General features: G+C 64.6%; 2 protein-coding genes across 5 annotated transcripts; one reads left to right on the top strand and one right to left on the bottom strand.

Annotated features, from left to right (window-relative positions):
• The first annotated feature begins 2,306 nt into the window (after positions 1-2,306).
• Positions 2,307-25,792, top strand: VANGL2 (VANGL planar cell polarity protein 2). 4 transcript variants are annotated; one of them, XM_025420764.3, is made up of 8 exons: positions 2,307-2,449; positions 14,831-15,091; positions 15,208-15,328; positions 17,774-18,381; positions 19,083-19,219; positions 19,696-19,831; positions 21,776-22,007; positions 22,612-25,792. In XM_025420764.3, exons 2-8 carry the CDS (start codon positions 15,021-15,023, stop codon positions 22,870-22,872), a joined length of 1,566 nt encoding a protein of 521 aa, XP_025276549.1. In that variant the 5' UTR covers positions 2,307-2,449; positions 14,831-15,020; the 3' UTR covers positions 22,873-25,792. The 4 variants fall into 4 exon arrangements, with proteins under 4 accessions (XP_025276549.1, XP_025276550.1, XP_035567173.1 ...); XM_025420765.3 differs by lacking the exon at positions 2,307-2,449 and adding an exon at positions 2,650-2,778; XM_035711280.2 differs by lacking the exon at positions 2,307-2,449 and adding an exon at positions 9,040-9,391.
• LOC118353550 (translation initiation factor IF-2-like) lies at positions 7,544-11,184 on the bottom strand. Its single transcript, XM_035711083.2, has 3 exons — positions 11,097-11,184; positions 9,875-10,287; positions 7,544-8,657 (listed from the first exon to the last, which is right to left on the bottom strand). Exons 1-3 carry the CDS (start codon positions 11,182-11,184, stop codon positions 8,106-8,108), a joined length of 1,053 nt encoding a protein of 350 aa, XP_035566976.2. The 3' UTR covers positions 7,544-8,105.
• Positions 25,793-27,482: the final 1,690 nt, after the last annotated feature.

The raw sequence follows: 27,482 nt of genomic DNA, 5'->3' as shown, positions 1-27,482 counted from the left end.
CCCCCGGGTCACGCCCTGGGCCAAGGGCAGGCACTCCACCGCTGAGCTGCCCAGGAGCCCCAGAAGCCCTGTTTCTGGTTCTTTGGGCCTTTTGGAAGTTTGTGAAGCAGGCTAGCGCCGTGACAACGTATCTCCCACTAGGCCTGCTGGATGTTCTGGGGGGCGCGGCAGCTAGTGAGGCCCCAACACCGTGTCAGTTATACCCTCGCTGCCTCGCAGGGCAGGGCGCTCTGGGCAGCGCTGGGAAGGCCTGAGCCTGCTCTACACCCGCTGCCCCCCACCTCGTTGCAACCCCCGTCCCTCACAGACTGCCCAGACCTGGGGGGCAGGTCCTGGGGGGCAGCCCGGCGCCAATCGGCCAATCGAGCAAGCACCTAGACTCAGGCGGGACTCGGGTACCAGAAATAATGATTCTGCATATTGCAGGCAGTCTTGGGGCTGAGTCACTTGCTCACGCCTGGTGTGGGATGGGGGGTGGGGTGATGAGAGGCCAGGATTTGGGCCAAGGAGAAGAGAAGCGTTTCTAAACGTTTTCCATCTTTGAAGGGTAACAACGCAGATGAAGATGGCCCTGTCCTCGCGGTCGGGTAGGTGAGGATGGGCCGCTGTGCAGCCTAAGCTTCAGTCTCAGTGAAAAACATTTCGCCAGGGAGGAGCAAAAATCCCAAACAAGTGAGGAACTGAGGCTGGGAATCTCCTTCCCTTGGGACTTCTTAATCACAGGGTTGGGTGAGAAGGTACCAGGACTCAAAGCTGGAAGATGGGGAGATGGTGAGAGCACCTGCCTGGGACAGGTATGCAAAGGTGCTTTTGAAGTATTACTGTTCCAGGTAAGTGCAGGGTTGCCGCGCAATAACATGATAATATAATCACACTGGAAGCTTCCGCTCACTCCAAGGGGAACGGGGACTTCCCACAACCCAGGCTTTTGTAATGGGGGAGACTTGCTGGGTTCAGAGCTATTGCCCCGCTCCGGGAGGCCCACCTGGCTCCTTGGATTGCTCCAAGGCAGAGCGGCCCGGTTATGTGGGACACCCCGTGACCCCCGCAGCCCCTGTGTCGTGCCCCCACTGCAGGCCGTCTGAGGCCCCTGGGCCCTGAGCCTGTGCCACTGGGGTCAGGGCCGCCAGGGCCTTTGGAGGTTTCCTGGAGCAGGGCCCGCTCCCCTCCGGCTCCCCTCCGCCGCCCTCGCCCCCAGGGCCCTCGCCCCCAGGGCCGGGATCCCTCTGTAATTAATCGCAGCGCGCAAACCCGAGGGGAGGCCAGAAGTGTTAATGAGCAGCGTCCCGGGCCGCCGCTCGCAGCCAGAGCGCCGAGTAATTAAATTATTTTTGGAAGCGGGGGTGGGGGGGCCGCGGCGGTGCGGGTGTCGGGGCAATCCCCGGATGCTCGGCCGCGGGGAGCATCCCGGCCGCTAATTAAAATCAGAAACGACTCTCCCTTCTCGCAGCCCTGGGGGTGGGGGTGGGGTGGGGTGGGGTGGGGTGGGGGGCCCGATCTTCCCACGGCCCGGACCGCACTCTGGGCGGCCGGGGCTGCGGCCCGCGCGAACGCTCCCCTCCATCCCCGGGGGCCCGGGGGGCCTGCGAGTCGTCGGCGGGTCGGGGAAAGGAGCCCCGGGATGGAGGGGTGCGCGGGGCCGGGGATGTTGGGGTGCGCGGGCCGGGGAGGGAGGGGTGCCCCGGGCCGGGGATGTTGGGGTGCGCGGGGCCGGGGATGGAGGGGTGCGCGGGGCCGGGGATGGAGGGGTGCGCGGGGCCGGCGATGTTGGGGTGCGCGGGGCTGGGGATGGAGGGGTGCGCGGGGCCGGGGATGTTGGGGTGCGCGGGCCGGGGAGGGAGGGGTGCCCGGGGCCGGCGATGTTGGGGTGCCCGGGGCCGGGGGTGTTGGGGTGCGCGGGGCCGGCGATGTTGGGGTGCGCGGGGTCGAAGACGGAGGGGTGCGCGGGGCCGGGCCCTGGCCGGGGCCGGAGGGGTGCGCGGGGCCGGGGCCGGAGGGGCGCGCGGGGCGGCGGGCGGCCGGGGAGCGGCGGCTCCGGGAAGAGCCGGGCCGCAGACAATGGGCGCGGCGGCGGGAGGGGCGCGGCGGCGGGAACAGCCGGGAGGCGGCGCCCGGGAGCGCGCGCCCCCCGCCCCCGCCCCCGCGCCGCCCGCCCCCGCGCCCGCCCTCCCCGCCGGCCGCCGGCTCCGGTGCGCTCCCGGCCCCCGCGTCCGAGCTGCTGGGCCCGGCCATGGGAGCCTGAGCGCCGACCCCGGCCCCTGCCCCCGGGGCCCCGCGGGGACAGGCAGCGGCGTGGGACGCGGAGGGGGCGCCGGCCGGAGCCGCGAGCCGCGAGCCGCGAGCCCCGAGCCGCGAGCCCCGAGCCCCGAGCCCCCGCCCGCGCTGCCCGCCGCGCCCCGGGCGCTGCCCATACAAAGGCGCCGGCCGAGCCCCGCACTGGGCGGCCGCGGTGAGTGCGGGCCGCGGGGCGCCGGCAAAGTTTGCCGGAGAAAGAAAGGAGGACGGGAAACGGGAAAGGAGGGCGGCCGGGGGCGCGGGCGGGGCGCGGGCGGGGGCGCGGGCGGACACCCCACCCCCTTCCGGCCGGCCGAGCCCCCCAGCTTCGCGGAGGGCCGGGGGCTCGAGGCGGGGGGCGGAGCCGGGGCCTGGAGAGCCGGGGACTTTCCTGGGCCCGGGGCCCCGGCGGGGGCCTGGTGATCCCGGGGGAGCGGGTGGAAGCCGGAGACCGGGAGTGCGGCGGAGGCGGGGGAGAGGCGGTGCGAGGACGGGAGGCTGCAGGTACTGGCCTGGGGGCCGGCGCGGACACACCTTCGGGGGTGTGGGGACGGGGCAGGTGAGCATCCCAGGTGCAGGGTGGCGCTGGGGACCGGCCCGGGGGTGTGTGTGCGGCCGGGCCGGGCAGGCGGGCAGGCGGGCAGGGTGCCTGGGCCCCGCGGACAGGCCCCGCACCCGCTCCCCACTCACGCTTGCCCATTGGGGGGGGGCTGGGGGGCTGCATTAGGGAGCTTTAAAGCATTGGTGGAGGATCAGTGTGCGTGATTCTTTTGTTTTTGTGTGTGTGTGTGTGTGTGTGTGTGTGTGCAGGCTCCGTGATGTGCTACGTGTTCCTGCAGGTGGGCCCCTGGCTTCGGAGGTGTAGGGGTTTTTCTGTGGCTGTGTGTGCACCCAGGGAGCTGGCCGTGTATCTCCCGTGTGTTTGGATGTGCATTTATGTGTGTACTCGGGGGAAGGGGTGTGTGCGTGTGTGTGTGAACTGCAGAAGGGCTTCTGGGAAAGAAGGGTTCTAGGTAGCAGGAAGGTGGGTGTATAGGGGCAGAACAGGGCATACCTGGATAGGTGTGTGTGCACCTGTGTGGAAAGGGGGAGAGCAAATCTGTTCTCTTATGTGTGATCTGCGTTGGTGACGAAGTACAGCGTGTGTACCTTCCTTTAGGTGGCGTGTGCATCTCCGCCTGTGTGCTGGGGGTGTTATCTCTTGCCTCTGCAGACAGATTTTCCTGGTAGAAAGCCCAAAGGGACAGCCGTCTGGGTGATTCCGAAGCTTCTTGGGTGGCTCCGTCTGGGCTCAAGGGTAGTGCTTTAGGTATCTGAGACCGACCAGGGGGAGGGAGTGAGTCATCTCAAGAGGTGCCTGTTTGGGTGCATGGGGTGGGTTTTTCTAGAAAAGGACGGGTGTTGTTGGGAACGGGGGTTCTGGCTGTAGTCCTAGAGGAATCAGGCCACTAGAAGAGTCAGGGAGAGAAAGGAGACGGTCCTCCCGCACCATCAGAGATTGGGTTCCAGTGCGTGGAGAGGCCGCATCCTAGGCTTGGCGGCCCAGGCCCAGGCCCCGGTTCTCTTGGAAAGCGCCTTGGAGTCTTGGACTTCGGAGCCCACTAACTGCCCTGCCTCCAGGTCTCTACAGTTCCTGATGTCAGGAGTTTGGGGACGGGGTGGAGGCAAGGGGAGGCAGCCGGCTGGGGGGATGAGACTGGGTGTGGAGGTGTGTCCAGGGGTTGAGAAGGAGGCGTGGGACGCCTGGGGAGGCGGGGGACCAGGAGCGTCTGCAGGTGTGTGTGTGCAACGTGCGGACCCCGTAGTTCCCCTTTTCCCTGGTGAACAGCGTGGCTGGGGTGGGGCTGCGGTCTGGGGCCAGGTCTGAGGGTGAGGCACAGGAGCTGAGCCAGTGAGGGGGCGAGTGAACGTCCGTGCGTTGGGGACAGGGTGGGCACCCCTCGCGGGCCATCCTCACCGTCCTGAGAGCTTGGAGGGAGGTGGATGTGTCCCTGGCCCCTTTGCCTCTCCTCTCTCTTGTCCTTTCTCTTTTGGGATGAAGGGAAGGGGCTGACCCTCTTGTTTAGGACGCACGCTTTGTTCTCCTGTCTCTCTCCCAGACACTTGGCTGTTGCTGCCAGGAGCGGGGGCGAGCCGCCTAGTTTTAGGGGCTGAGGTGGTGACCAGTTTGTCAGGGTCTCTGAGTACTTGGAATTGGAATGTCTGAGTCCCTAAAGGGCATGTGTAATTGGAAAGCTTCCTCTTTAGTCCCAAGGGCTCCCTCGCTTTCCTAAGACTCGGGGTGGGGGGGCTAAGGGTAGTGGGCGTTAGAACCTGTTGGGACCAGGGCCGGGGGCTGAGCAGGAAGAACCAGATGGAGGATCCCCCCCAAGCTGGACACCTGTCTGATGGGTAGGGCTCCTAGGGTGAGCGAGGCACCTGAGTGTAGGGTGGGGGGCTCTGGCTCCCAGGCACGCTGCTCTACTGCCTGGCGGGGCGTCATCCAAGGAGGAGCTGTCGTGGTTGGTCGGAGGTGGGAGGTGCTGTCTCTGGAAGGACTTCTGGTCTGGAGCCCGGGGCCACATCGGCCCCCACCCCCACCCCATTGTCTTGCTTCGGCCTGGTCATCCCTGTGATCCTCCCAAGGCAGGCCTCTCCGCTGTGCCCCTCTGCGCCTTCTGCTCCTTCCGAGTCTGACGAAGGGTCCCCTTTCCTGGCCCTAGAGCAGGATAGACTTTTATCTCTTCATCGGCCTTCCAAGAGGCGCTTCCGGTTCCAGGGGGGCGTGTACTTGGCTAACAGAAGCTTTGGGGGGGCCGAGGGCCGAGCTCGGGCCGCTCCTCGTCCCCTCTGAGTCTTAGGGACCCCAGGCTGCTCCTGACCGCACTGCTTGGAACTAGTGCTTCGTGGTGGCCGTGACCCGGGGCAGGTTCTTCCTCCCCAGGCTCTGGCCCGTCGGTGTCTGGAGGTCCTCTCGCCGCAGGTGGGGCGATCCTCGAGGAACCCCGGGCCCGAGGCCGCCGCCCCCGTTTCGGCTCGCTCCTGCCTCTGCTCCTGCCTCTGCTCCTGCCTCTGCTCCTGTCTCTGCTCCTGCCTCTCGTTTCGCCACTTCCTGCTCCTGAGACCTGGGCCAGGAGAGGGGACTTTTTGAAGCCTGACCTGTGAACTGGAGCTAATAACGCGGCCCACGTCGCTGGTTTACGGGCTGAGTGGGGGCGTGGGGAGCTGGCGCCCTGGAGCCTGGGAGCCATGAGCCCCGGGGGGTGGGGGTGCTCCCTGGCTGGGAGGCCTTCCTGGGGCGGGGGGACGGCCGGGTGCTCTTGTGCTCCTCCGGGGGACCCTGCCTGGCGCGGGGGCGGGAGGGCCGGGCCCTCCCAGGGGTGACGTGCGCCAACACGCCCTTGGAGCCCGTGAGTGCCGTCCGGAGGTGTGTGCAGGAGGCCAGGACGGGGCGGACAGGCGAGGTGGGGGGCGGGGGGTGGGGGGCGGACGGTCCCTAGCCGGCTGTGTGTGCAAACGGAGGGACGTGAAAGTCTCAGAAGGTAGAAGGAACCACTGGAAAGTGAGTGTTGGCTGCTGCCGTGCTGTGCCGCCAGGGCCCGTCTGACGTCCCCCCCCACCCACCAGAGCAGAGCCCAGCCTACGAGCTCTTGTCCCCAAGCGCCCCATGCACCTGGCCGGCACCCGTCTTCATTCCGCCACCGTGGATTTACCTGTTGTGGACGTTTCACATAAACGGACTGATGATGTGTGGTCTTTGCCGTGTGTCCTGCCTTCACTGAGCAGGCGCCACCCCGGCAAGGCTCCCCCACGCGGGAGCTGGTGTCACAGCCTCCCTCGTTTTCCTGGCTGAATCGTATTCCATGTGTGCATGGCCCCTAGTGGGATCTGAAGGAGGAGCTAGGCAGACGGGGTGGGGGGGTGGGGTGCTGAGGAGGGCCCTACGGGTACAGGCTGAGCGCACCGGGAGCATCGGGGGTGTCGGCGGGCTGCACGCAGCGCGGTACTGTTGGGTCTTGCAGGATCGGCGCGTGGGGGGGGCATTTGGCCTCAGTTTCCCTACGTGTGAAAGGAAGTCCCATCGTGGGGTTGGTGGGGATGGAGGTAAAAGAGAAGGAGGGGCTGTGACACTATTGCCTCTTCTCGGGGTCTTGGGGGAGGATGGGGCCTTATTGGACTTGCTCCTTCCACGGCTTTCCTGGGTGGGGCCCTCCTGGCTGCATCTACCCTCTGGGTACCGGTCTTAGGGTTTTACAGGGCATCGGGTTCCCTCTTGTTGGAAATTTCTTCGCTCGCCCTCTGCGGGTGGGTAACCTTGTTCAGCAGAGGCGAGGGAAAAGCCTGGGCGCGAGGCCTCCTCCAGCCCTACCCCGCCAGCCTTCCCTGCTGTATCCTGCCTCCTGGTGATGGGACCGGGGCAGCCCTCCGGGGACCTGGGGGAAATGAGGTGGGTCAGCGAGGCTCTTCCGGTCCCTCCCTCCGCGCAGAGCAGGAGGCTGAGGCCTTGCCTGGTGGGGCCCTTCGGAAATGAGGTGTTGCCGTGCTTGTCTGATGCCCCTGGCGGGGCTGGTAATTACAGACATGACAGCTGAGAACGGGTTTGGGAGAGCAGCCTCGGAATCGGCCTGGTGATCGGGGTGGGGCAGTGAGGGGCGAGCGGGGGAGAGCTGGGGGCTGGGCTGGACGGCGCACTTGGGGTCCCCTCTCCCTGCCACTGCGCGCGCGGCTGGGTTTAGCACCTGCAGGAGAGCGGGGGGCCTGGAGCCCGGGCCCTGCCTCCTTCAGCGTGGAACGAGGGGGGATGGGATCTGGGGCCGGCCCCCGCCCCCAGCCCCCCAAGGAGGCAGAAGATGGGAAGGGGGTTCTGGGGGTGGAAGTCAGGGCGGGCTCGTCGTCTGGGGGCCTGCGGCCAGCGATCCCGTCCTAGTCTCGGTGCGTCTTACCTGAGGTGATGGGACGGAGGTGGGAGGCTCGGAGCGCGCCGTCCAAAGGACAGACGGGTGGGAACCAACGCTTTGTGGCGCGTCTGCGACGTGCCCGATTCCATGATGCTCTGTGTACGCTATTTTGCCGACAACGCCTGACCTCCTGGAGTCGGCACTGTCACCCCACTGTCCAGGCAGGGAAACTGAGGTCAGAGGCGGTAAGCAGCTCCCCTGCGATGGCGCGGCTCCCGGGAGGCTGTGCCGGGCCCCCCCGACAGCACCGCGCTTCCATCGTGATGCTCCTCCTTCCGCGGGATCTGACTGCTCGTTTTTTGCCTCCACTCTTGGACCTGAACCATTCGGCCTGTCTCCTGAAGGCGGGCCCGGGCTTCACGTCCGCCTGCGAGGGCGCGGCCGGGTGGGGGCTCCCAGAGGATGGGGTCCCCCGACAGGAGCCGATCTGGAGCCTGGGGCAGGAGCCTCTCCAGGGGCCCCTCCTGTCTGTGGGCCACTTCACACGGGGTGGGGGGGCTCTGGTCACTCCAGCCCATGGGGTCTTGTTTGCGATGCCGAGGGGCCTGGCCCTCATGGTCTGGACTGTTTCCCGGCAACCCCCAAAACATCCCTGGGACCCCCACTTTCACCAGAGAGCTCCCGCTCCCCTGACCCCGCCAGAGGAGAGAGTGGGTGTCTGAGTCTGGGGAGGGGCCCCTGGCTTTTTAGGGTACGTGGGGGTTGGACGGGAACAGGTGCTGAGTCCAAGGTGTGAACGCAGTAACTTAAAAAACAACCAAGTGTGAACAGAGACACTTGTTTTGTCACCAGCTTTACCGCGGGAGTGGGGGTGGCAGGTAGAAGGGCTGGGGGGCGTGGGGGATGCCTCGGGTGGGGACGCAGGACGCTGGAGGCCGATCGTACGTGGGCCTTTCAGGTGACCTCGTTTTCCTGTACCAGAGCGAGGTCACTTGCCTGACGGGGGGGCGGGGGCCTGGGCTGACGCGTGAGGGGGAGGTTTTCAGCGTGGGGAGACCCCGACCTGCCACCTGCACCCACGGTCACCGTGTCACACCCTGGGGCCCCCCACCCCGCACCTCCCGGCCACCTTTCCCCCAGGAGCCAGTCTTCCCAGCCAGCAGCCCACCCGCCCGCTCCCCCGACACGTGTGAGCCCAAGGTTGGCCGAGTCCCTTCCCTGCGTGGGTGCCCGGGGCTCCTGTGCCGAGGCCCAGGCCAGGTGAGCAGGCTGGGTGGGTCGCCTGGGGTCAGGGGCCCGACCGGGGACGGTGGGTGCACACGGAGAGGCGCTCGTGTTCCTCGAGGGTGGGAGCGTGGCGCGCAGGATTGACCTGGGGGCGGATGCAGCCTGCTCCCCTCCCGTTGTCCACCTTGTGTCCCTGAGGACAACTCTAGGGCCTGCTTTCCTCTTGGCTCCTCCACGGCTCACCTGGTGGGCAGGTAGGGGCCAGCCCTTCGCCCCAGCCTAAGGAGGAAGAAGTTCCCAGCCTGGTGGGTGGGACTGCGGGGCATCGAGGCCTCCATGTTACCTTCTTAGCGGCCTAGTCGGCCTAGTCGGGTCTCCTCTCGGGCCCCCACCTGGGACACATGCCAGAGAGATTACTCAGCCTCGCTGCTCTATCCCCTCCCCTGCCCAGTGCTCCCTTCTGGACTGGCTGCGACGGGTCTGGGGGAGGCGAGGGCACGAGGCCTGCGGTGTGGGCACCTGTGCGCGCTGCTGGGGGGGTGTCGGGGGACGGAGACCTCCTGGGAGCTGGCGTGGGGGCGGGGGTGCCAGAGAAACAGAGCAGGTCTCCACAGAACCTGCCTGGCCGGGGCGGGTGGAGCTGGGTGGGGCAGGCGGGAGCCATTCCAGGTTTCAGAGGGGGTAGGAGTGTGGGTGTACTTGTGTCTGGGCATCGGGGGGCACCCACATCACCCCTGCTTTAGACGGACGAGAGGTGAGGAAGCAGAGGAGGAGGAGGGCTTGGCTCTGGCTCCCCCAGCCCCTCCCCAGGGCCAGCGTGAGCTCAGGTATCCTGGCCTGGCCGGGAGCCCGGAGTGCGGGCTCGCTCTCCCCACACCGCTCCTTGCACTGGGGTCTGGGAGGGAGCAGCTGCTCTGGAAGCGTGGTCCCCGGGGTGACCCAGCACAGCCGTCCCCTGCTTCCCGGCCCAGCGAGGATAAGGAACCTGCCCCTGCCCCGGGGCTCGAAGGATGGTGAGCTCATGTCTGGGTGGTCCTGGGAGAGTGCCTGGGCAGCGGGGTGGGGGCTCCTGGGCTCCCCGTCGGGCCCCCAGCAATGCAGCTGCTAGCTCTGGTCTCCCCCAGGGGCACTGGGACCTTGGGCAGGGGATGGGAATGAGGGTGGGGAGCCAGTGTCCGTGGCATCGTCGGTCTAGGGTGCGGCCTGCCCTGTGCCGTCCTCTTGTGATGAGGGAACCGTGGCTGGTCCATGGCCTGAGGCTGGGTGGGGCCACGGGGGGAGGGATGAGGGAGGGGTGAGGGAGCGCCGTGCTTAGGAGGAGTGGGGCTGAAACCCCCCTCGCCCCCCCGCTGCCGAGAAGAGGGGCTGGGGTCCCCGTGGCCTCCCCGACCCGGCCTTGACGTGTCCTCGAGGCACCCGATCTGGCTCTTGAGAGGGCACACCTCACGGCCGAAGCGTCAGCGAGTCTCGCAGTGGCGGCCTACGGGGGGCCTCACCTGGGGCCGCGCGTCCTCCGCTGGGCCGCGGTCCAGCTTTAGTGCTGGGACCTGCCGAGCACTGGGTGGGTGAGCGTGCTGTCTCCCTGGGGCGCCGGAGAGAAGGGGCAGCTCGGGGCACCCGTGGGCGCCGCCCCGTCCCCATGTCTGCCTCTGCTCCCACCCTGGGCACCCCTGGCCGCCACCCGAGGCTGTCGGGGCCTGAGCTGAGCACCCAGGTGGAGCCGGCAGGTGGGGGAGAACTGCCGGCCTGCAGGATGGTTGTGACTTGGCGTCTGCCCGACGTCTGCCCAGGCTCTGCCTTTCTGGATGGACTTGGGGTTCTTTGGATCTGGGCCGGGAGGTGGGAGTCGTGCACCCGCGAGGGTGCTGGGTGACCCTTGGGCACCGCGGGGCAGGGGGCGCTCGCCTGCCTGTGGGTGGAAGCGGGGAAGGGGAAAGCAGGCTCAGTCTGACCCAGGCCCTTGCGAAGGAACCACAGGCCTGTGGGGCCCGTGTCCCGCGTCGTCTGCAGGAGGGGCCCAAAGAGGAGACCGTGCCCTTCCTGTGTCCGGGCAGGACCGGCCTTCCCCGTCCGCGGCCGAGAAGAGAAAGGGTCGATCGTTTAAGGAGTGGGCGGCTCGGGAGCCCTGGCAGGCCAGACGGCCCCCCGTCCCGTCCCAGCCTCTTCTCCCGTGTGGAGGATCCCGCCCCGGTGCCTTGGCCAGCGCGGGCATGACAGGTGCCCCTTCTAGGTGCATGTTTGTGCCCTGTGCCCTCCGCTCCTTTGCTTTCCTGGCTGAGGCCCTCAGCTCCTGGGGTGCCTCCCTGCAGCCCCGCCTCCGTTCCCCACTCAGGGCTCGGGCGCTGGGCCTGGGTGGCGGGTGGCCCCGGTCCAGGGAGCGGGGAAGGGGGTGGTGATCAGAGGCACCTGCCGCCTGGCCGCCGGTTCTCAGCACCTGCCTCTCGGGGTCCCCGCGTCCATCCCCCTGAGCTGCTCCTCCGGGTAGGGCGGAGGGGAAGGCCCGGCCTCAGCCGGCACTTTGGCCAACGCCAGCCTCCCCCTCTGTAACCCCCCACCCCCAAGGCCTTGTTCCCTCTGCCTGTTGCCAGGTTCTGAGTGTATTTTTTCCAGAGGCCTCCGATTGTTTCCTGAAGAAACCTGATCCCAGGGCTCAGACAAAAGCTGGGGCTGCCAGAGGAGAAACCCCATTCTCTCCCCCTCTGTCCCTAACCCCCCCACCTTCACAACCTCCCTCGCTTTGGATGCTGGGTATGGGTTCCAGGACCCGGCTGCCATCACCTAGGCAACAGGGGGCTTTGGTTGCCATGGCGATCAATGTGGGAGAAGCTGGGCAGCCGGGACAAAAGCCCCCACGTCCCCCCACCCCTCCCCCAGCCCCCTTGGGATGGTACTGAGACACATTCCATTAATTTTATTTCTGAAAGGCCTTTGGGGGGAGAAGGGTCTTGTTTTTGTGACAGGCTCTCTTGGCTCCGTCTCTCCTCTCTGGCCTCCTTTTAACCCCAGATAATCCATGGTTGGTTTGAGCAGGGCCCCGAGCGAGTGTGTCTGTGTGTCTTGGGGTTGGGGGCAAGGTGAACGCTGCGGGGCGTGGTCCCTTCCCCAGCCGCCCCCCGCCCCTGCCGTGGTCCACCCCGGGTCGTGCCTCCCTCGAGGTCCACCTTGGACCTCCGACATTTCCACTTGTTGGTCTCCTCTCCCCGCCCCCAGCCTCTTCCCTGGGAACCCGCCCACCGGGGAGACCCGGTGCCTCCAGACCCCTGATTGCCGAGCCCATGCATGGAACGAGGGGAATGAGGGGAGCTCCTGCCCCGTCCTCACTCACCCCTGCCCCCCTCCCCCGCCCCCGCCTCTCCAGACTCGGGTCAGTTCCCTGGGTGCTTGAGGGGACCGCGGGCAAGGGGCTCGGGAATTGCTTCATCTGGGCCCCTCTGGTCGGGGAAGGAGGCCCTGGTGCTTCTGGGCTCCCTGAGGCGGGTGGAGGGGTGGGCGAGGCAGGGGAGCAGGGTGGGTGCTGGGTCCTCGTACGCGGCCGGGAGGAAGGCAGGGGCTCCGGGCTGAGCAGCTCGGAACAAAGGGTTAGGAGGGCTGGCACCCGGGTCTGGTTTGACATTTATCCGTAGGGGAGACGCAGCGGCACCGGCTTCCCTCCTGGGCGCATCTGCAGTGGGTCTGGTCGGGCCGCGTGTGTGCGAGCACGTGGGTGCGCGTGTGACTTCTGTATTTAGTAGTACAAACAGCAGCATTTATTCACCCCACCTCTTTCCTAAGTCTCAGAGGAAGTGTCTGGGGATCGGAGTGTGGGCGACCCTGCAGCCAGAGCATATTAATTCCTTAACTGATTACTAGCTGAGCAGTTTATAAAAGTACTTCTTTCACCTCCAGGACCCCCACGTCACCCCCGTCAAGTGCGTGTCATTATTTTCCTGTTGTACCGACGAGCCTACCAGGCTACAAAGCACAGAGAAGTCAAGTAACTTGCCTGTGGTCACCTAGCTGGTTGGGGGAGAGTCAGGTCTCGAACGCAGGGCCTGGGCCCCTTGGGCTGTTGGCTCAGGGGGGCGGGAGTGGGAAGGGGTGAGGCTGAGGGGATGGGGAGCTGTCCAGACGCCGGCGAGGGCAGGTCCGTTCCCCTCTCCTCGCCCCTGCCTCTGTGAGAATAACCCACTTACTCTCTTGACCCTCCCAGTGGGATTCAGGTTTGGGGATGAGGATAGGCTGTGGCAAGGCCAGGCCGGTGCCCACGAGGTGGTGCCCATGAGGCGTGGGAACCGTACTGACGTCTAGGCCAGCGGGAAGGTTTCTCAGGAGCCAGGGCGGAGGAGCCCGCGTGTCTCTGTGGACGGCGTGCTGAGTAAGGCCCTGTGCGTGGCAACGGTTCTTAGGGTTGGGGTGGCTTGAGGTTTCAGGTGTGTGTCCATAAATGTGCGTGTGTCACACACGTGCCTCGACGGGATGTGGGGCTGAGAGACCTGGCCCGGCCCCGTGGGGCGGGGGCCTCCGGGTGGCTGCTGCGGGCAAGAGGAGACGGATCTCGTCCCCCTGCAGTGGGGGCGGCTTCCCCGAGAGTCAGAGGGGCGAGTGCAGTCGCCAGGTCGCCAGTCGGTCGTGGGGTCCTCGCCCCCGGGAGGGCGGTGGGGACACAAACACCCTCACGCTTCCTGCCCTCCACTTGCTGAGGACTTGCTTTAGTTGGGGAACAGCTAACAACCACATGGAAGCAAACCCATTTCAGTTCTTAACCTGATTGACATTTTGGCAGCATGTGACCGGCCGGTTTTGTTCAGGCCTCAAACGCTCTTGTGTTCGAGTCGTGCTGTAGTGGGCTGCCGCCGCCGAGCCCCCCTCGGGGCCTTCCTCCTGGCCTGGTCTCACCCTGCCGGCCCTTTGCCTGCTCTGACAGGCCGGGATGCCCCAGAACCCAGTACCCGTCCCTCTTGCTGGGCGATCGCACCCCTTCCCGTGACCTGCTGCCAGCGCTTCCAGCTCCCACTGCTCCAAGTGTGGATCCCCTGAACCCCCGCAGCCTCCCCGACCGCCTGTCCATGGCCGTGGCCTTGGCCCGCTGGACACGGAGCCCACTGCCCTCCCCCCGCCTGTGCCCCCTCCCTGCTCCCCCTGCCCCGGTGGTGGCACTGCCACTACTCTCATGCTGGGACCGCCGCCCTCCCGTCAGCCCGGCCTTGGGGGCCCCGTCCATCCTAGTGCCGCATCCCACACTGGGCTGTTGGTCTGTCCGCCGGGCCGGCTCGCCCCCCCCCCCCACGTCTGCCCCAGCCCCTGCCCCAGCCCCTGCCCACGCAGCTGGATCCCTCATGGCGCCCCATCCCGGCTCCCTCTCCCCGTCCTGCTCCTCTGCTCCAGCCCCACTGGTCCTTCCTGCCTCGTCCACGTCCACGGAGCCCTGCTGCCCTTGGGCTTCCTGGCCCCCCCACCCCCCCAGCCTGCCTGGCTCCTTGCTGCTCCCTCTGGAGGTCCGGGCATCATTTCTTGGAGGGACTTTGCAGAACCCCCAGAGCCGCCTCTCCCGCCCCCGCCCTAGGCCTGCCACCCCCCCTGCCCTGAGTTATTCATACCCCGGTTTGGGTGGGGTACGCATCCACCCTACCAGCCTGGCGATGCAGGGCCGGGCTCCCCAGCAACCTCCCCTGACGGGGAGCTCACGGCCGGCGGGTGAGGCTGGGAAATGGGCATGTGCGTGGCCAAGGTGTGCAGGGCAAGGTGGGGCGAGGGGACGGTGCCGCGGCGGTAGGGGCTGGGGGGCTGGGGGCACCCAGGGGTGAGGGCCGGGCAGGCGGGTACCGCGGGCCCATTTGTATCTACAGAGGATAAAGACGCTGCCCCTGAGCACAGCTCTAGCCAAGAAGACTCCCGGCCTCGCCATTCCAGGGCTTCAGGCTTGGGGAGGGTGGCTTCTGCTGCCTTGTCCTTCTCACCACCCCCCCAGCCACCGCTTCCATCCCTCACCCTGTCCCCTCGTCTGCCTGTGCACACACACACGCACACATGCACGCATGCACACATGCACACGGATATGCACACGCATGCACACGCACTCCTCTGGGCCTCAAGGCGAGCAGCCCTCCTGCCCTGGCTTGTCGCTGTTGTAGGAGCCCGTGTCCAGTGGGCTTTTTCCGAGCTGGGAGCGCGGATGGGGTCCAGGGGAAGGAGAGGCGGCCCGGAGGCCACCATGCTCTGTCCCCCGGGGTCCCGGTAGCCCTGGCCCATCAGCCTGGCCGGAGCCCGCCATCTGAGCCACAGTCCCCCCGGCTGAGAATCAGGGAAGCAGCCAGGTTCTCCCCGCTAGGGGCCCAGGGCTGGGTCATCCCTCGTGGCCGTCGCCGGCCCGGCCGCCCTCCCCGCACCCCCTGGCCCAGCCCGGGCGGCCCTGGCCTCTGCCCTGACCCCGCAGGGGCGCCAGCCCCTCCTAACCAGCTGCGTCCTCTTCTCAGGAGTGCCGCTTGATTTTCTCTGAGACGAGCCCACCCGTCCAGCAAGATAGAGTCCCTCAGGGTGACGGTTGATTTCCTGAAGGTGCCCCTTGGCCTGAAGAAGCCGGTGGTGAAGGAGGTGGCTGTGGGGCCCCCCAGAAGGCCCCAGCCCGTGGCCCTGGAGCGCTACAAGGCGCGGCGTTCGGACGCCATGGACACCGAGTCCCAGTACTCGGGCTACTCCTACAAGTCGGGCCACTCCCGCAGCTCCCGCAAGCACAGGTGGGCAGGCGTGGGGCTGAGCTGGGTGCTGGAGGGGTGGGCATGCGCACGGGCTGCTGAGAAGACCCGGGTCCCCTCTGACCGTCCGTGCCTCGTCCCCTGGCCACCTGCTGCAGGGACCGCCGTGACCGGCACCGCTCCAAGAGCCGAGAAGGGAGCCGCGGCGACAAGTCGGTGACGATCCAGGCTCCAGGGGAGCCCCTGCTGGACAATGAGTCCACGCGGGGGGATGAGCGGGTGAGCATCAGGGGGATGGGATCTTGGCCAGGTGTTCTCGGGCTGCTCCGTGAGGCTGGATCCGGGCCCACCAGGTGGGGGAGGGCCTGGAACCCTGGTCTCCGGATAGAGGCCCTACCAGGGAGGGCATCCCATGTCACACTTCCTCCTGCGTGGTGTCCCGAGGTAGGACCTCTTTGGGTAGACTTCAGGGAGTTCGGGTAGAGATCTCTTTCTCAGAGAGGTAAGGTGACCTGGGCTGAGGCCAGCGGGTCGGGTGGGCTGGAACCAGGAGCAGGAGGGTGCATGGGGGGGGTCTGGGGGTGAGGGCAGCCCGGGGTTTCCCTTGAGCCCCAAACCCTGAGGCATGGGCGCTGCCGTGGCCTCTGGTGTCACATCGCCTGGGTCTGGAGGGAAGCTGGTGTGGGCGGAGTCAGTGGAGGAGGGGGAGGGGAGAGGCGCCCAAGCCGGCTGCCCAGGCCCTAACCCCTGTGGCCCACCGCTGTGGCCCCGGTGCTCAACTGAGAGGGAGGCCCGTAGGCCGAACACAGACTAGGGCAGAGGCAGGATTGGAGGTGACTCGGGCCTCTCCTTCCGGTCTTGGGAGCATCGTGGGCTGGAGACTCCCAGCTCCTCTTCCCTCCCAGGAAATCTGTCACTGACGCTGGGACTCCCTGGGTGTTGAGAGCAGACGGGTACCTCGGGGGTGTACTCCTCCCTCTCTCCCAGTCCTGAAACCGGGCCTCCTGGGTTCTTCAAGGGCTCCTGGGACCGGTCAGCTCCCCAGCTGTGGCAGAGGAGGCCACAAACCTTGATCCTTGGAGAGGGTGGGCAGCGTGTCTGGGGGTCAGCCCAGGGTGACAAGTGGACCCAGGTCCTGGACCCTCTTCCTATCAGACTCTGCGCACCCTGATAGCGCACCCTCTTCCTATCATCATATCAGACTCTTCTCCTGTCCTCGGGAAGGAGATTCCTCAGGGCCCTCATCACTGACCCTGCCGGCACTCCCCATTCTGGTCTTAGTCCGGTGGCTCTGTGTCGCCGGGCTGTCTGGGAGCGGAGGGCATGGACACTGATGGCCGCTGGTGGTCGTGGGCCTCCTCTGCGGGATGGCGTCTGGCTCCTGCAGAGATTGCTGGAGTGGAGCAGACGCAGGAGGACACCCGGGGACCTCAGCCTGTCTACACCCTCACTGCCAGGAACAGGCAGCCCCACAGAGCTGGCAGGGAGGCACCGAGACCCAGAGTGATGCTCAGTGTGTCCATCTCCCGGGCCCTATACTGACCGTTGCCTTCCCCCTCCTGGCTGGGGTTCTCTTCCCTCTGCCACGCTGCTTTTTGTCAGGTCACTCCCTTAATCAGACACCATGAGTGGCTCTGGACTTCTGGAGAGTAGGTGCTTCTGGCCTAGTCTGGTTTGCAGGTGGCCTGCCGGGACTGTGCCTGCCTGTGCCTGGCTCTGCCCCCGGTGCCTCCGCTCACGTGGCTGGCGTCTTCATGTCTGAGTGATGCGTGGGGGTCTTGGCAAAGTGCAGAATCTGGTTCAGTCCGCGTGGGGTGGGGTCTGAGACTCTGCGTTTCTAACGAGCTCCCAGGAGGTGTCCACACTGCTGGTCCGTGGATCCCATTGTGAATAAACAGACCTTAGGGATTGTTAAGTGGGTTCAGTGATTCTCAATTTTGGATGAGCATTAAAATCTTCTGGTTTTTATTATTTATTTATTTTTAAAGATTCTGTTTGAGAGACAGAAAGAGAGCGAGCGCGCACTCATGAGCCAGGGGAGTGGCAGAGGGAGAGGGGGAAGGCGACTCTCCCTGAGCAGGGGGCCCTGTGCGATGCCAGGACCCTGGGATCATGACCTGAGCTGAAGTCAGAGGCTTAACTGACTGAGCCACTCAGACGCCTCCAAATCATGTTTTTTTTTTTTTTAAAAAGGTTGTTGTCCTCTTGGGTGAGATCTGGGCATTGGTGCTCTTTCTGAGCTTGCTCATGTGCGTGGTGAGGGTCTAGGTCTCAGGGGCTCCAGCCCTGCAGGGGCCAAGCCTGGGCACCCAGTGGAGCTCCGCAAATATTTTGGTGGTTGTATATTGGCTGATGACCCTCTCTCCTCTCTCCTGCTCTGCTGTCTGCCCCGCCCCCGTGGCCCCGCCCTCCCCGGCGCCACCTCCCGTGGCCCCGCCCCTGTGGCCCTGCCCTCGCCCCGGCCCCGCCCCTCCCCTCCACCATGCCCCGCCCCTTGCCCCGCCCTCCACGCCCCGCCCCCTCTCTCATGTCCCGCCCTTCCCCTCGCCCCTGCCCCTCCCCTCTCCCCTGCCCCCCCTCCTCTTCCCCTCCCCCTCCCTCTCCCCCCTCCCTCCCCTCCCCCTCCTCCCTCCTCCCTCTCCTCCCCCCCTCCTCCCCCTCCTCCCTCTCCTCCCCCCCTCCTCCCCCTCCTCGCTGCTTCGGCCCGCCCCGCCCCTGCTGTAGGATGACAACTGGGGGGAGACCACCACAGTCGTCACGGGCACCTCAGAGCACAGCATCTCCCACGATGACCTCACGCGCATCGCCAAGGACATGGAGGACAGCGTCCCCCTGGACTGCTCCCGGCACCTGGGGGTGGCGGCGGGGGCCACGCTGGCGCTGCTGTCGTTCCTGACGCCGCTGGCCTTCCTGCTGCTGCCCCCGCTGCTGTGGCGGGACGAGCTGGAGCCGTGCGGCACAGCCTGCGAGGGCCTCTTCATCTCCGTGGCCTTCAAGCTGCTCATCCTGCTGCTGGGCAGCTGGGCGCTGTTCTTCCGGCGGCCCAAGGCCTCGCTGCCCCGCGTGTTCGTGCTGCGCGCCCTGCTCATGGTGCTCGTCTTCCTGCTCGTCGTCTCCTACTGGCTCTTCTACGGGGTCCGCATCCTGGACGCCCGCGAGCGCAGCTACCAGGGCGTCGTGCAGTTCGCCGTGTCGCTGGTGGACGCGCTGCTCTTCGTGCACTACCTGGCGGTCGTGCTGCTGGAGCTGCGGCAGCTGCAGCCTCAGTTCACGCTCAAGGTGGTGCGCTCCACCGACGGCGCCAGCCGCTTCTACAACGTGGGCCATCTCAGGTGCGCGGGGCAGGGAGGCCGCCCGGGGCCTGGGGCGCGGGGGAGAGAGAGCTGGGGAGAGCGGGAGAGAGCGAGCGGCGCTGGAGGGGCTGGTGGGGAGGAGTCCGAGGCCGAGGGGCACGTCGCCGTCCTCTGCACACCCTAGGTGGTCCCCAGCAGTGCCGGGCCCTGGGGCAGGTTGGGCGGCAAACAGGGACCCGCTGGGGGCCTCAGAGAGGGCTGGCCCACAGAGGAGGACGGTGTGGGGTGCGGATGGGGGTTTGGGGAACCCCTTTCCTAGCCTTCCTGGAGGCACAGCCTTTGGGAGCCCTCGAGTCAGGGTCACCGAGATGAGCTGGCCAGAGGAGGGACAAGATAAGGGGAGTCCCACTGCCCCCACCAGGCCACACGGTCTCGGGAGCACCTCCTGGTCCCCGTAGGGAATGCTGAGGGACTCTTGCAGGGGAGGAGGCGACCCTTTGTGGGGACCCAGGCCCAATGGCCTTTCTCCCCTGGGCTTCAGCACGGCAGGGAAGGACTAGCAGGCCCAGCCCTGGGGAAGGCTTGGGAGCCCGGTGAGTAGACCTCGGGCCCTGAGCCAGGCGTCTCGGGAGCGGCTTGTCCCCGTCCCCGTGTCCTTTCCTGCCCTGCCTACCTGTCCTGATGTCTCCCTCCCCCGGCCCCCCTTGTCTGTCCCCCACCCCCTGCCGTCTCCCCCACAGCATCCAGCGCGTGGCCGTGTGGATCCTGGAGAAGTATTACCATGACTTCCCTGTCTACAACCCCGCCCTCCTCAACCTGCCCAAGTCCGTACTGGCCAAGAAAGTGTCTGGCTTCAAGGTGTATTCCCTCGGAGAGGGTGAGCGGCCCGGCTCCCCTGCCCTGCCCGGCTCTCCGGCTTCCGGCTGTCCGTCCATCCCCGTGAGCTGGGCTCTGTCCCTGCTCCCTGTTCTCTCCACCTCCTCTGGCCTTCCCCCCCTCCTTTTGTTCTGTCCTTCCCCTTGACTCCAGGTGACTGAGGTCAGCTACTGGTTCTGCTCCCTGTCCCTTGATGCTGTGCCACCTGCCCCCTCCCCCAATCTGGCTTCTCTGCGTCCGCTCGCCAGCCCCCATCCTAAGCCCTCAGCTCTCTGAGCTCCAGGGCCTCCTGCCCTCTCGCCTTCCCTGTTGCTGGCCTGTGGGCCTGTGCTGACCAGGAGGGCTGGGAATGGGACGTATGGCAGGAGGCGGGCACAGCGTCCTCTGGGTGTGTCAGTTTGCTGTCCCTGGACTCCCCGGGATGGGAAGTGAGCCTGCGGTGCAGTGACCCTGTCCGTGTCTCCTGCTCCCGCACAGAGAACAGCACCAACAACTCCACGGGCCAGTCCCGGGCCGTGATCGCGGCCGCGGCTCGGAGGCGGGACAACAGCCATAACGAGTACTACTACGAGGAGGCCGAGCACGAGCGGAGGGTGCGCAAGCGGAGGGCCAGGTGGGTCCCTGGGCCGGGCGGGGGCGGGGGCACTGCTGCGGGGCCCCGTGACTGCGGGGGGCAGGTGAGCAAGCATGATGGGGTGCGATGCGTGCATCCGCGTCCTGTGGCCGCCCTAAGTCCCAGGAGCTGGGCGCTCTTGCACAGCAGGCTCTTCAGCTCAGGTCCCACGGGGCAGGCCCGGCTCAGCTGGGCCCTCCGCTCAGCGTCGCAGGCCGAAATGCAGACGACTCTCGGAGCCGGTGCCCTCCCAAGCTCCCCGGCCGTTGGCGCTGTCATTCCGGGTCGCTGGCCCCATGGGCAGTTCGCTTTTCCCAGCCAGAGCAGGGCTGTCTGGCTTCGTAACACCTGGAGAAAACTGCGTTTCAAGGTCTCCTGTGAGAAGGCCACGCAGGCCACGGTCATCTCCCCGGCGACAAGTCCGAGTCCGCTGGTTGGGCGCTTGAGTTGTATCTGCAAAATGTACCGAGTTAGCGGAGTAGCCGGGCGCTGGGAATGTGCTGGCGGTGAATGAAGGGAACGTTCTAGAATTCTGGGTGCCGCCGGGAGCCGGTGAACTGCAGGAGCCTCTCCTGCAGCACAGGGGCTGCGGCCAGACCCCCCACCCCACGCGGGACGCTGCTCCCGGCCTGTGGAAAATGAGGGTGCGGCGCTCCATCCCGGTGCCTCTTAAACACCGTCACGTTGCTTCCGTTCACGTTATCCTGCGCACGTCAGTCGCCTGAAGAGTCTCCTGGTGATGCTGCTGCCCGGTCCCTCGTGGCCTGTGGCGATTTCCACGGGCCTCGGCAGGAGAGGGCCCCAGGCCTTGACCGTCGCCGCTGCTGCCCCTCTGCCCACGCCTCCAGGCTGCAAGGGAGGACGGTATCCCATCCCTGTCCCCCCGTGAGGAGCTGTCACTTCTCTGCCTCCGGTTGCCTCAGAAGGGGGCCTGGTGGGAAGGAGCCCAGAGACGCGCACGCCCCCCTCACCCTGACCCCAGGCAGGGGTTTTGGGTCCCCTGCGTTGCCAGTGCTTTCTGGGGTCTGCTTCCTTCCCCTCTTACCCGGGTTGTAACCCGGAGAGAGCTTGTCCCGTGTGTCACCTGAGATGAAAGGGTTTTTTCCAAAGGACGTTGACTGAGACGCTCAGGGGAAGCTCAAGAATAACAGAGACACTGGCCGCACCCCGGCCCCCTTGCCCTGCGCCCAGAACCCTGCCCTCAGCTGCCCGAAGTCCCCCGGTTCCTGGGGTTCCCGACGCGGCCGTGTCCCCGTCTACTTTCTACGTGAACTGGCTACTTTTCCCTGCTCCCTGAACGCCGTTGGTGAGCTTGCCCTGTTGCCTGGGATGCGGCCGGTCGTGTCTTGTCGCCGCCTGGTGTTCCCGATGACCACTCGGCGCCCCCCGCGGGGCTTGGATTCCAGGGCCGCTCCCCGCCCTCGTGTCTCGGTGGCCACGGGACACTTGTCTTCTCCGGCTGCTGACCGGCCACCGCGCCGGCCTCGTGCGCCGCAGCGTCCCTCCCAGGCCTCGACGACCGGTGGCCCGGCCTGGCCGCCTGCTGCAGCGTTCTCACCTTCTGCTTCCCAGTGTGTCGTCAGTTAGTAGCATAACCACCTCCCCCCGCCGGATGTTAACGTTGCCTCCGCTGCCGGGGTGTGCGCGGTTTGGGGTCTCCTGTGGGAAGGGGTCTGCAGGTGAGGCTGTGCTGCTCTGTCGCAGAGCATGGTCCCTGCCGCCTCGGTGTGACGCTGGGCCCCTGCACCCGGGCTCCCCGAATCTACAGCTGTTTACTGCCCCTCCCCCATGCACATGCACCTGCGTCCCCGCACCAGCCCCCATAGCCCAGCCCTTGGCTCCAGGTGGGTTTGTGTTATTTCGGGAGTAGGGGGGCTGCTGGGGGGTGGAAGCCGAGGGAACGATGGGGGTGGGCGTCTGGTCCAGGCCCCTCCTGTCCCCCAGGCTTGTGGTGGCAGTGGAGGAGGCCTTCACTCACATCAAGCGGCTGCAGGAAGAGGAGCAGAAGAACCCCAGGGAGGTGATGGATCCCCGGGAGGCAGCCCAGGCCATCTTTGCCTCCATGGCCCGCGCCATGCAGAAGTACCTTCGCACCACCAAGCAGCAGCCTTACCACACCATGGAGAGCATCCTGCAGCATCTCGAGTTCTGCATCACTCACGACATGACGCCCAAGGTAGGCCTGCTGTGCTGCCAGCATCCCGCCTCGCCCCCGGTCCCCCGTGGTCTCACTGCCCCCACCCTGCGGCCCTGCCTTCTCCCCCCCCACCCCTCTCTCTCCCTTCCCCCTGTGGTCTCTTCCTCATCCCTGCCCCCCTGATCTCTGCTCTGAGTCAGGTTCCTGGGTGATGAGCAGGGGCAGCTTCCAGGTTCTCCTGGGAATGGCTGAGACGTGGTCCCCATCTCTGCAAGGGTCTGCGGTTGCCGCCCCCAAAATTCCCCCTCTGCCCCTTCACCTGCTCTTGATTGTCAGCCTCCCAGAACTGCATCCCCAACCGCTTGGTGAGCAGGGTGACGGCCTCCATGAGAGCAGAATGGAATCGGGGGGCCTGGGGTCCTGGCCTGGTGCGGGGCACGTGCCGGCACGCATGTCCTGACCCCGTGGCACCCCCATTCTCCATGGGCTCTGTTTCCCCACGTTCAAAACAAGGGTCTGAAGCAGATGAGCTCAGCCCCTTCCTGCTCTGATGTTCTAGATGGTGTGGAAGCTGTGCCTCCGGGGGGCGGAGGGTGGCGGGTGGCCGGGAGAGATGCCCACGCAGTCCCTGACCTGTCCTCAGGCCTTCCTGGAGCGGTACCTGGCGGCCGGACCCACCATCCAGTACCACAAGGAACGCTGGCTGGCCAAGCAGTGGACACTGGTGAGCGAGGAGCCCGTGACCAACGGGCTCAAGGACGGCATTGTCTTCCTCTTAAAACGCCAGGACTTCAGCCTGGTGGTGAGCACCAAGAAGGTCCCGTTCTTCAAACTCTCGGAGGAGTTTGTGGATCCCAAGTCACACAAGTTTGTCATGAGGCTGCAGTCTGAGACCTCGGTGTGACTGAGCAGCAGCGGCGGGGGACGCGGGGTCCTGCGGGTGGGGGAGGGCTTGGCTCTCGCCTCCTGCCGCCTCTGTCCTCCTGCCCCCGTTTACTTTTACTTGAATTGACTCCCCCACCCATGTGCTCCCCTCCTCGTAACTGCCCCGCGTGAGCCTGAACAGGCCACTGCGCCAGCAGAGCCTGGGAAGCACCCCCCGCCCAAGCCCTCACTTGGTGACATCATGCAGGAAGCCTGTGCCTCTCCCCCTCCCTCCGGGATGGCAGTCCTTTCCGAGCCCCCACTTCCTAACAAGGCAGGTTCTTGTCGCAGCTTCCTTCTGTGGCCCCGACAGAGCGTCTTTGGGGCACAGATGGGACCGCAGAGAGCCTTGGTGCCAGACTCCTCCAGATGGTGGGTTCCAGCCCCTCCTGCCTGCTCACCTGCAGGGTGCCCCGCATCCCCCACTGCAGGGTCCGTGTCAGGGGTGCCCTGCCAGGTGGTCCCTGTGGCTGTCAGAGCCTGCCCCGCGCATCCACACTGCAGAGTGAGGGGAGATCCGACCCGTGTCCCTGAGCCTCCAGCTTGTTTCTGAGTCGTGGGGTCTCTGGTGACCAGAGACCCTCTGAGCGCCCCTCCTGGGCTGTGGGGGGTTCCTTCCCTCCCTGGGTCCCACCTAGGCGGCCTGGGAGGCCTGGGGGAGCAGCGCCGACCCCTGCCCGACCCTGCCCATGACCTTCCCGAACCTTCGTGCCCTCCCTGGGGCAGCTTGCCCTCGGGGAAGGATGGACGGCAGGGCGACTCCCGCAGATCGAGCGGCTTGGGACCACACCGACCAACTTCTTTCCTCCTCTCTGTCCCTCGACACCCGCCCCCCCCCACGCGCCCCGACCCCCGTGTGTCTTTTCTCAGCGCCAGGGCCCTGTTGCCTCATCTCGTTTGTGGGGGAAGCCACCCGCTCCTCCTCACCCCTGCCTTAAGCCCACTTTGCCTCAGGGGTCTCCTCTCCTTGGCTGGCCAGGGTCCCCTCCTTTCTCCCCGCCTGGTCCCCTGGGTGCTCGTGTCCTTCGGTGTCGGGGTGAGGGGCCCCCGGGCTCTCTGTCCATCCCGTGGAGCTCCTGTCGTCTACACCCAATCCTGGTTCCCGAGAGTTTGGGTCTCGCTCTGAGCACACTTCCCCCGCCTTCTTGGAATCTGAGCCTCTCCCTCGGACGCCCGTGGGTCCGGGTTTTAGCCGAGGGTGCGGGACCCCCCGGGCTGCAGGGTGGCGGCCAGACCCCTCCTCGGGCGCTCAGTGCTGCTTGGCCCCTGGGATAAGGTCCCCCCCCACCGCCCCCACCCGCGTGGAGGGTCCCCGTCCCCAAGCCGCCTCCGATGCCTCCGATGCCCCCACCGTCCTGCGCTCCCTGCACTTGGCTGGAGAAGGGCTGGGGGTGTGGGGCTCGTCCCGGCTGGGGGGTGGGAGGTATCCCTCTGCCCTTCGAGGGCCTGGCTTCAGAGGAGTCCCTCCTGGGGCACGTTCCTAAATACCTCACTGTCCTGCAAAAGGCCCGGATGGGGGGCAGCAGCTGGGGGGCAGCAGCGGGGTGCGGTGCGCAAGGGAGGGGTGGGGGGGGCAGGGGCGAGCATTGGGGAGCTTCCGAGCTGCCCTCGTTGGGGGCGGGGGAGTGTTTATTTTCAGCACCTGCCATGTTTTTAATCACTGTGATTTTTTCATTCCTTTTTTCCTAAAACAACAACAACAACAAAAACCTTTCCCCGCGACTCTAAGCACTAAGGGCTGTGACTGAGAATGGTAGTGTTTGGGTCCTTTGCGTCAGAACTGTGGTATCTTTGTCTTCTTTGACGATTATTATAATTATTTGTGTTTTTTAAGACGTCAGGATGAGTTGTCACGTGTTGGGCTGCGTGCGTCTTTTGCTTCTCCTGCTCGGGGAGTCGCCTTGGTGCTGTGAGCTGCTGGGGGCGCGGCGGGGACCCATCCCTGCGGGCGCTGGCCCCCCACTTGGTGGGTCCCACCACCTGCTGGGTTTGTTACTGCTCTCCTGGGCGGGGCGCCTGCCTGTGCTCCCCCCCCCCCACCCCGGATCTGTGGCCGGGTCTCCCCTACACCCCGGCACCCCAGCGCCGCCGCTCCGTCCCCACCGGGCCTGCCTTGTCATCACCTTGGGGCGCCGCAGGCCTCAGGCCTCACCTACCTCGCCACACTGCCGCGTCCCCTTTCTCTTAAAGGACCCCGACCCCCCCCTTCGTGCTCGGTTTCTTTGATCCTTCGTTGTTCCTTCCCATCCTGTCCCACCTGAGCCTTTTCAGTTCTCGGCCCACATCCCTGTTGCAAGCCCCCCACCTGCGGTACCTGTGAAGAGGCATTGGGACCCCCGGAACCTTCTCATCAGCAGCACCCCTTCCCAGAGTCCGTGCTTCTCTCCTCCACGGGGCCCGAGGAGCGCCCTCGCCCCTCCGTGCTGTCTGTCCGCTGTCCGTCCTCTGTCTGTCCTTCCCCTGTCCTTCCCCTGCCCTTCCCCCAGGGCAGCATCTGCTGATGGATTCGGTCCTGGTGTGTGATTGTTGTGATTTGTTCTCCTGTGCGCGAAAGGAAGGCGGCTAGTTTTGGGTCCCTTCCAAGTGAGATTGTAAATGTAGAATTTGCCACTGTTGAATCTAGATTTCTTTTTCCCCTTTTCTTTTCTTTCCTTTTTCATTTGTTTTTTTCTTTTCTCTCTTTTCTTTTTCTTTTTTCTGTTTTTTTTTGGGGTTCAGAGACCTTGTGCATGCATGTAGAAAATTGTAAAATGTAAATTTTTTTTTAATATATAAAAAGCTTGTTTTTACAGTTTGCAGTGGATCTAAACATTATGGCAATTTTAGGGATTTTTTTTCTTAAACATAGGAACTAAAACTGTACAAATTTTTTTTATATAAAATAAAGACATTTGACTTTTGTGGGGGCATTCTGTGTTTTTCTTTTTTTTTTTTTTTTTCTGGAGTGGGAGCAAAAGAAGGGGGAAGTATTTGCTCCTTGTTTGGGGGAGAGCGGCCAGCAGGGGGCAATGTGAGCCCGTCAGGCTCGAACCACCGCTGCTGAGCCCAGATTCCAAGATGCTGAACCCAGAATCCAAGAAGGGAAGACCTGGCTCTTCCCTGGGGTGGTTGTCAGGGTAAGGAGGGAGGAAAAATTGCTTTCCGGGTGGGCCCGTAGGATTTTCAGGTTGATCGCTCATCATATCTCATTGAAAAAAATTCCTGAAGTGTCTCTAAGTATCTTCTTATTCCTGCCATTAGCCAGTCTTTCAGATGCGGCACAGAAAGAATTTGGCAACAGTCCTTTGTTTAAAATGAAGACGTTGAGGGCAGCCTGGGGGGTTCAGTGGTTTAGCACCGCCTTCGGCCCAGGGCTTGATCCTGGGGACCGGGATCGAGTCCCAGGTCGGGCCCCCATTCTCCCTCTGCCTGTCTCTCTGCCTCCCTCTCTGTGTCTCTCATGACTAAATAAATAACATCTTAAAAAAAAAAATCGAGCAGGTAGTGCAGTCCCCTTGAGGGGAAAGGCTTCATCAGTTTTGTTCACCAAGTATTCTTGGCATCTGTACCGTTCCTCACGTACAGTTGATGCTCGGTAAAAGAATGATTGAATGAGTAAGGAATCGACCAAGCTAACCATCCGATGAGGACGCGTACAAGGGGTCATATCCTCCTCCCTTCAATATTGCGTTCTAGTGTTTCTTGTGAAAATGAATAAACACACATGCCTTGAAGTGTCATTCCCCGTCCTCGTAACTGTCCTTCTGGTAACTAGACTTACAGTTTCACTTACTCTTTCCAGTTCACCTCGAAGACAACTTTTAACTTACGGTGACCAAATTTCTACCCTAGCAGGCTTCTAAGATTATTCTTGCTCTCAGCGGTCAAACCTAACAAATACCTCTTGGTCTAGTGAGTCTTTATTCAGGGCCTGCGAGGCCCCCAGCCTGGGGCTAAAGCGCGTTGGTTGGTAAAGTTCGTGGAGGTGTTCCTGCCTCCACTGACCCAAGCTCTGTGGGCCTTTGAGGACCCGGTCTTTAACCTCCTAGATCTCCTCCTCTACTAACTCCGGCCCCAGGAATTCAAAGATTTAAGGTCAGGTCTCCATAACTTGATCTGTGGGATCATATTTTCTCTTGGGGTTTGCTGAAAGCAGAAGTGATAGCCTGACCATTTCTCATGGCACGAAGGGCGTTTATAACTGGAGGACGCACTTTTTCCGTGGAAGTCCTGCCCGAATTACGGAAGACGGACTCAGCTCCTGCGCTGTCAGGATAATGCCGGACTTCTCCTAAACATTCCTGCCCACGTGTGATTTTCCAGCCTTTGCCTCTGAAATGAGGCCAAAGGGAAAACCCAGGGCCGGGGCTCTGGGAAGGGAGACATAAACTCAGTTGTTAGCAAATCCTTATACATTTTTTGTTTGTTTGGGTCAGTTTATTTTTTTATTTAAAAAATTTTTTATCTCTCTCTATGTCTATCATAAATAAATAAATCTTTAAAAAATTTTTTTAAAGATTTTATTTATTTATTTGAGGGAGAAATAGCAAAAGAGCATGAGCAGGTGCAGGGAGAGAGAAGGAGGCTCCCTACTGAGCAGGGAGTCCATCA

Source organism: Canis lupus, chromosome 38 (assembly GCF_003254725.2).
Source record: "Canis lupus dingo isolate Sandy chromosome 38, ASM325472v2, whole genome shotgun sequence".
Lineage (NCBI taxonomy): Eukaryota > Metazoa > Chordata > Mammalia > Carnivora > Canidae > Canis > Canis lupus.
Note: the sequence above shows the minus strand (reverse complement) of the source record. Positions and strands in the feature narration are given on the sequence as shown.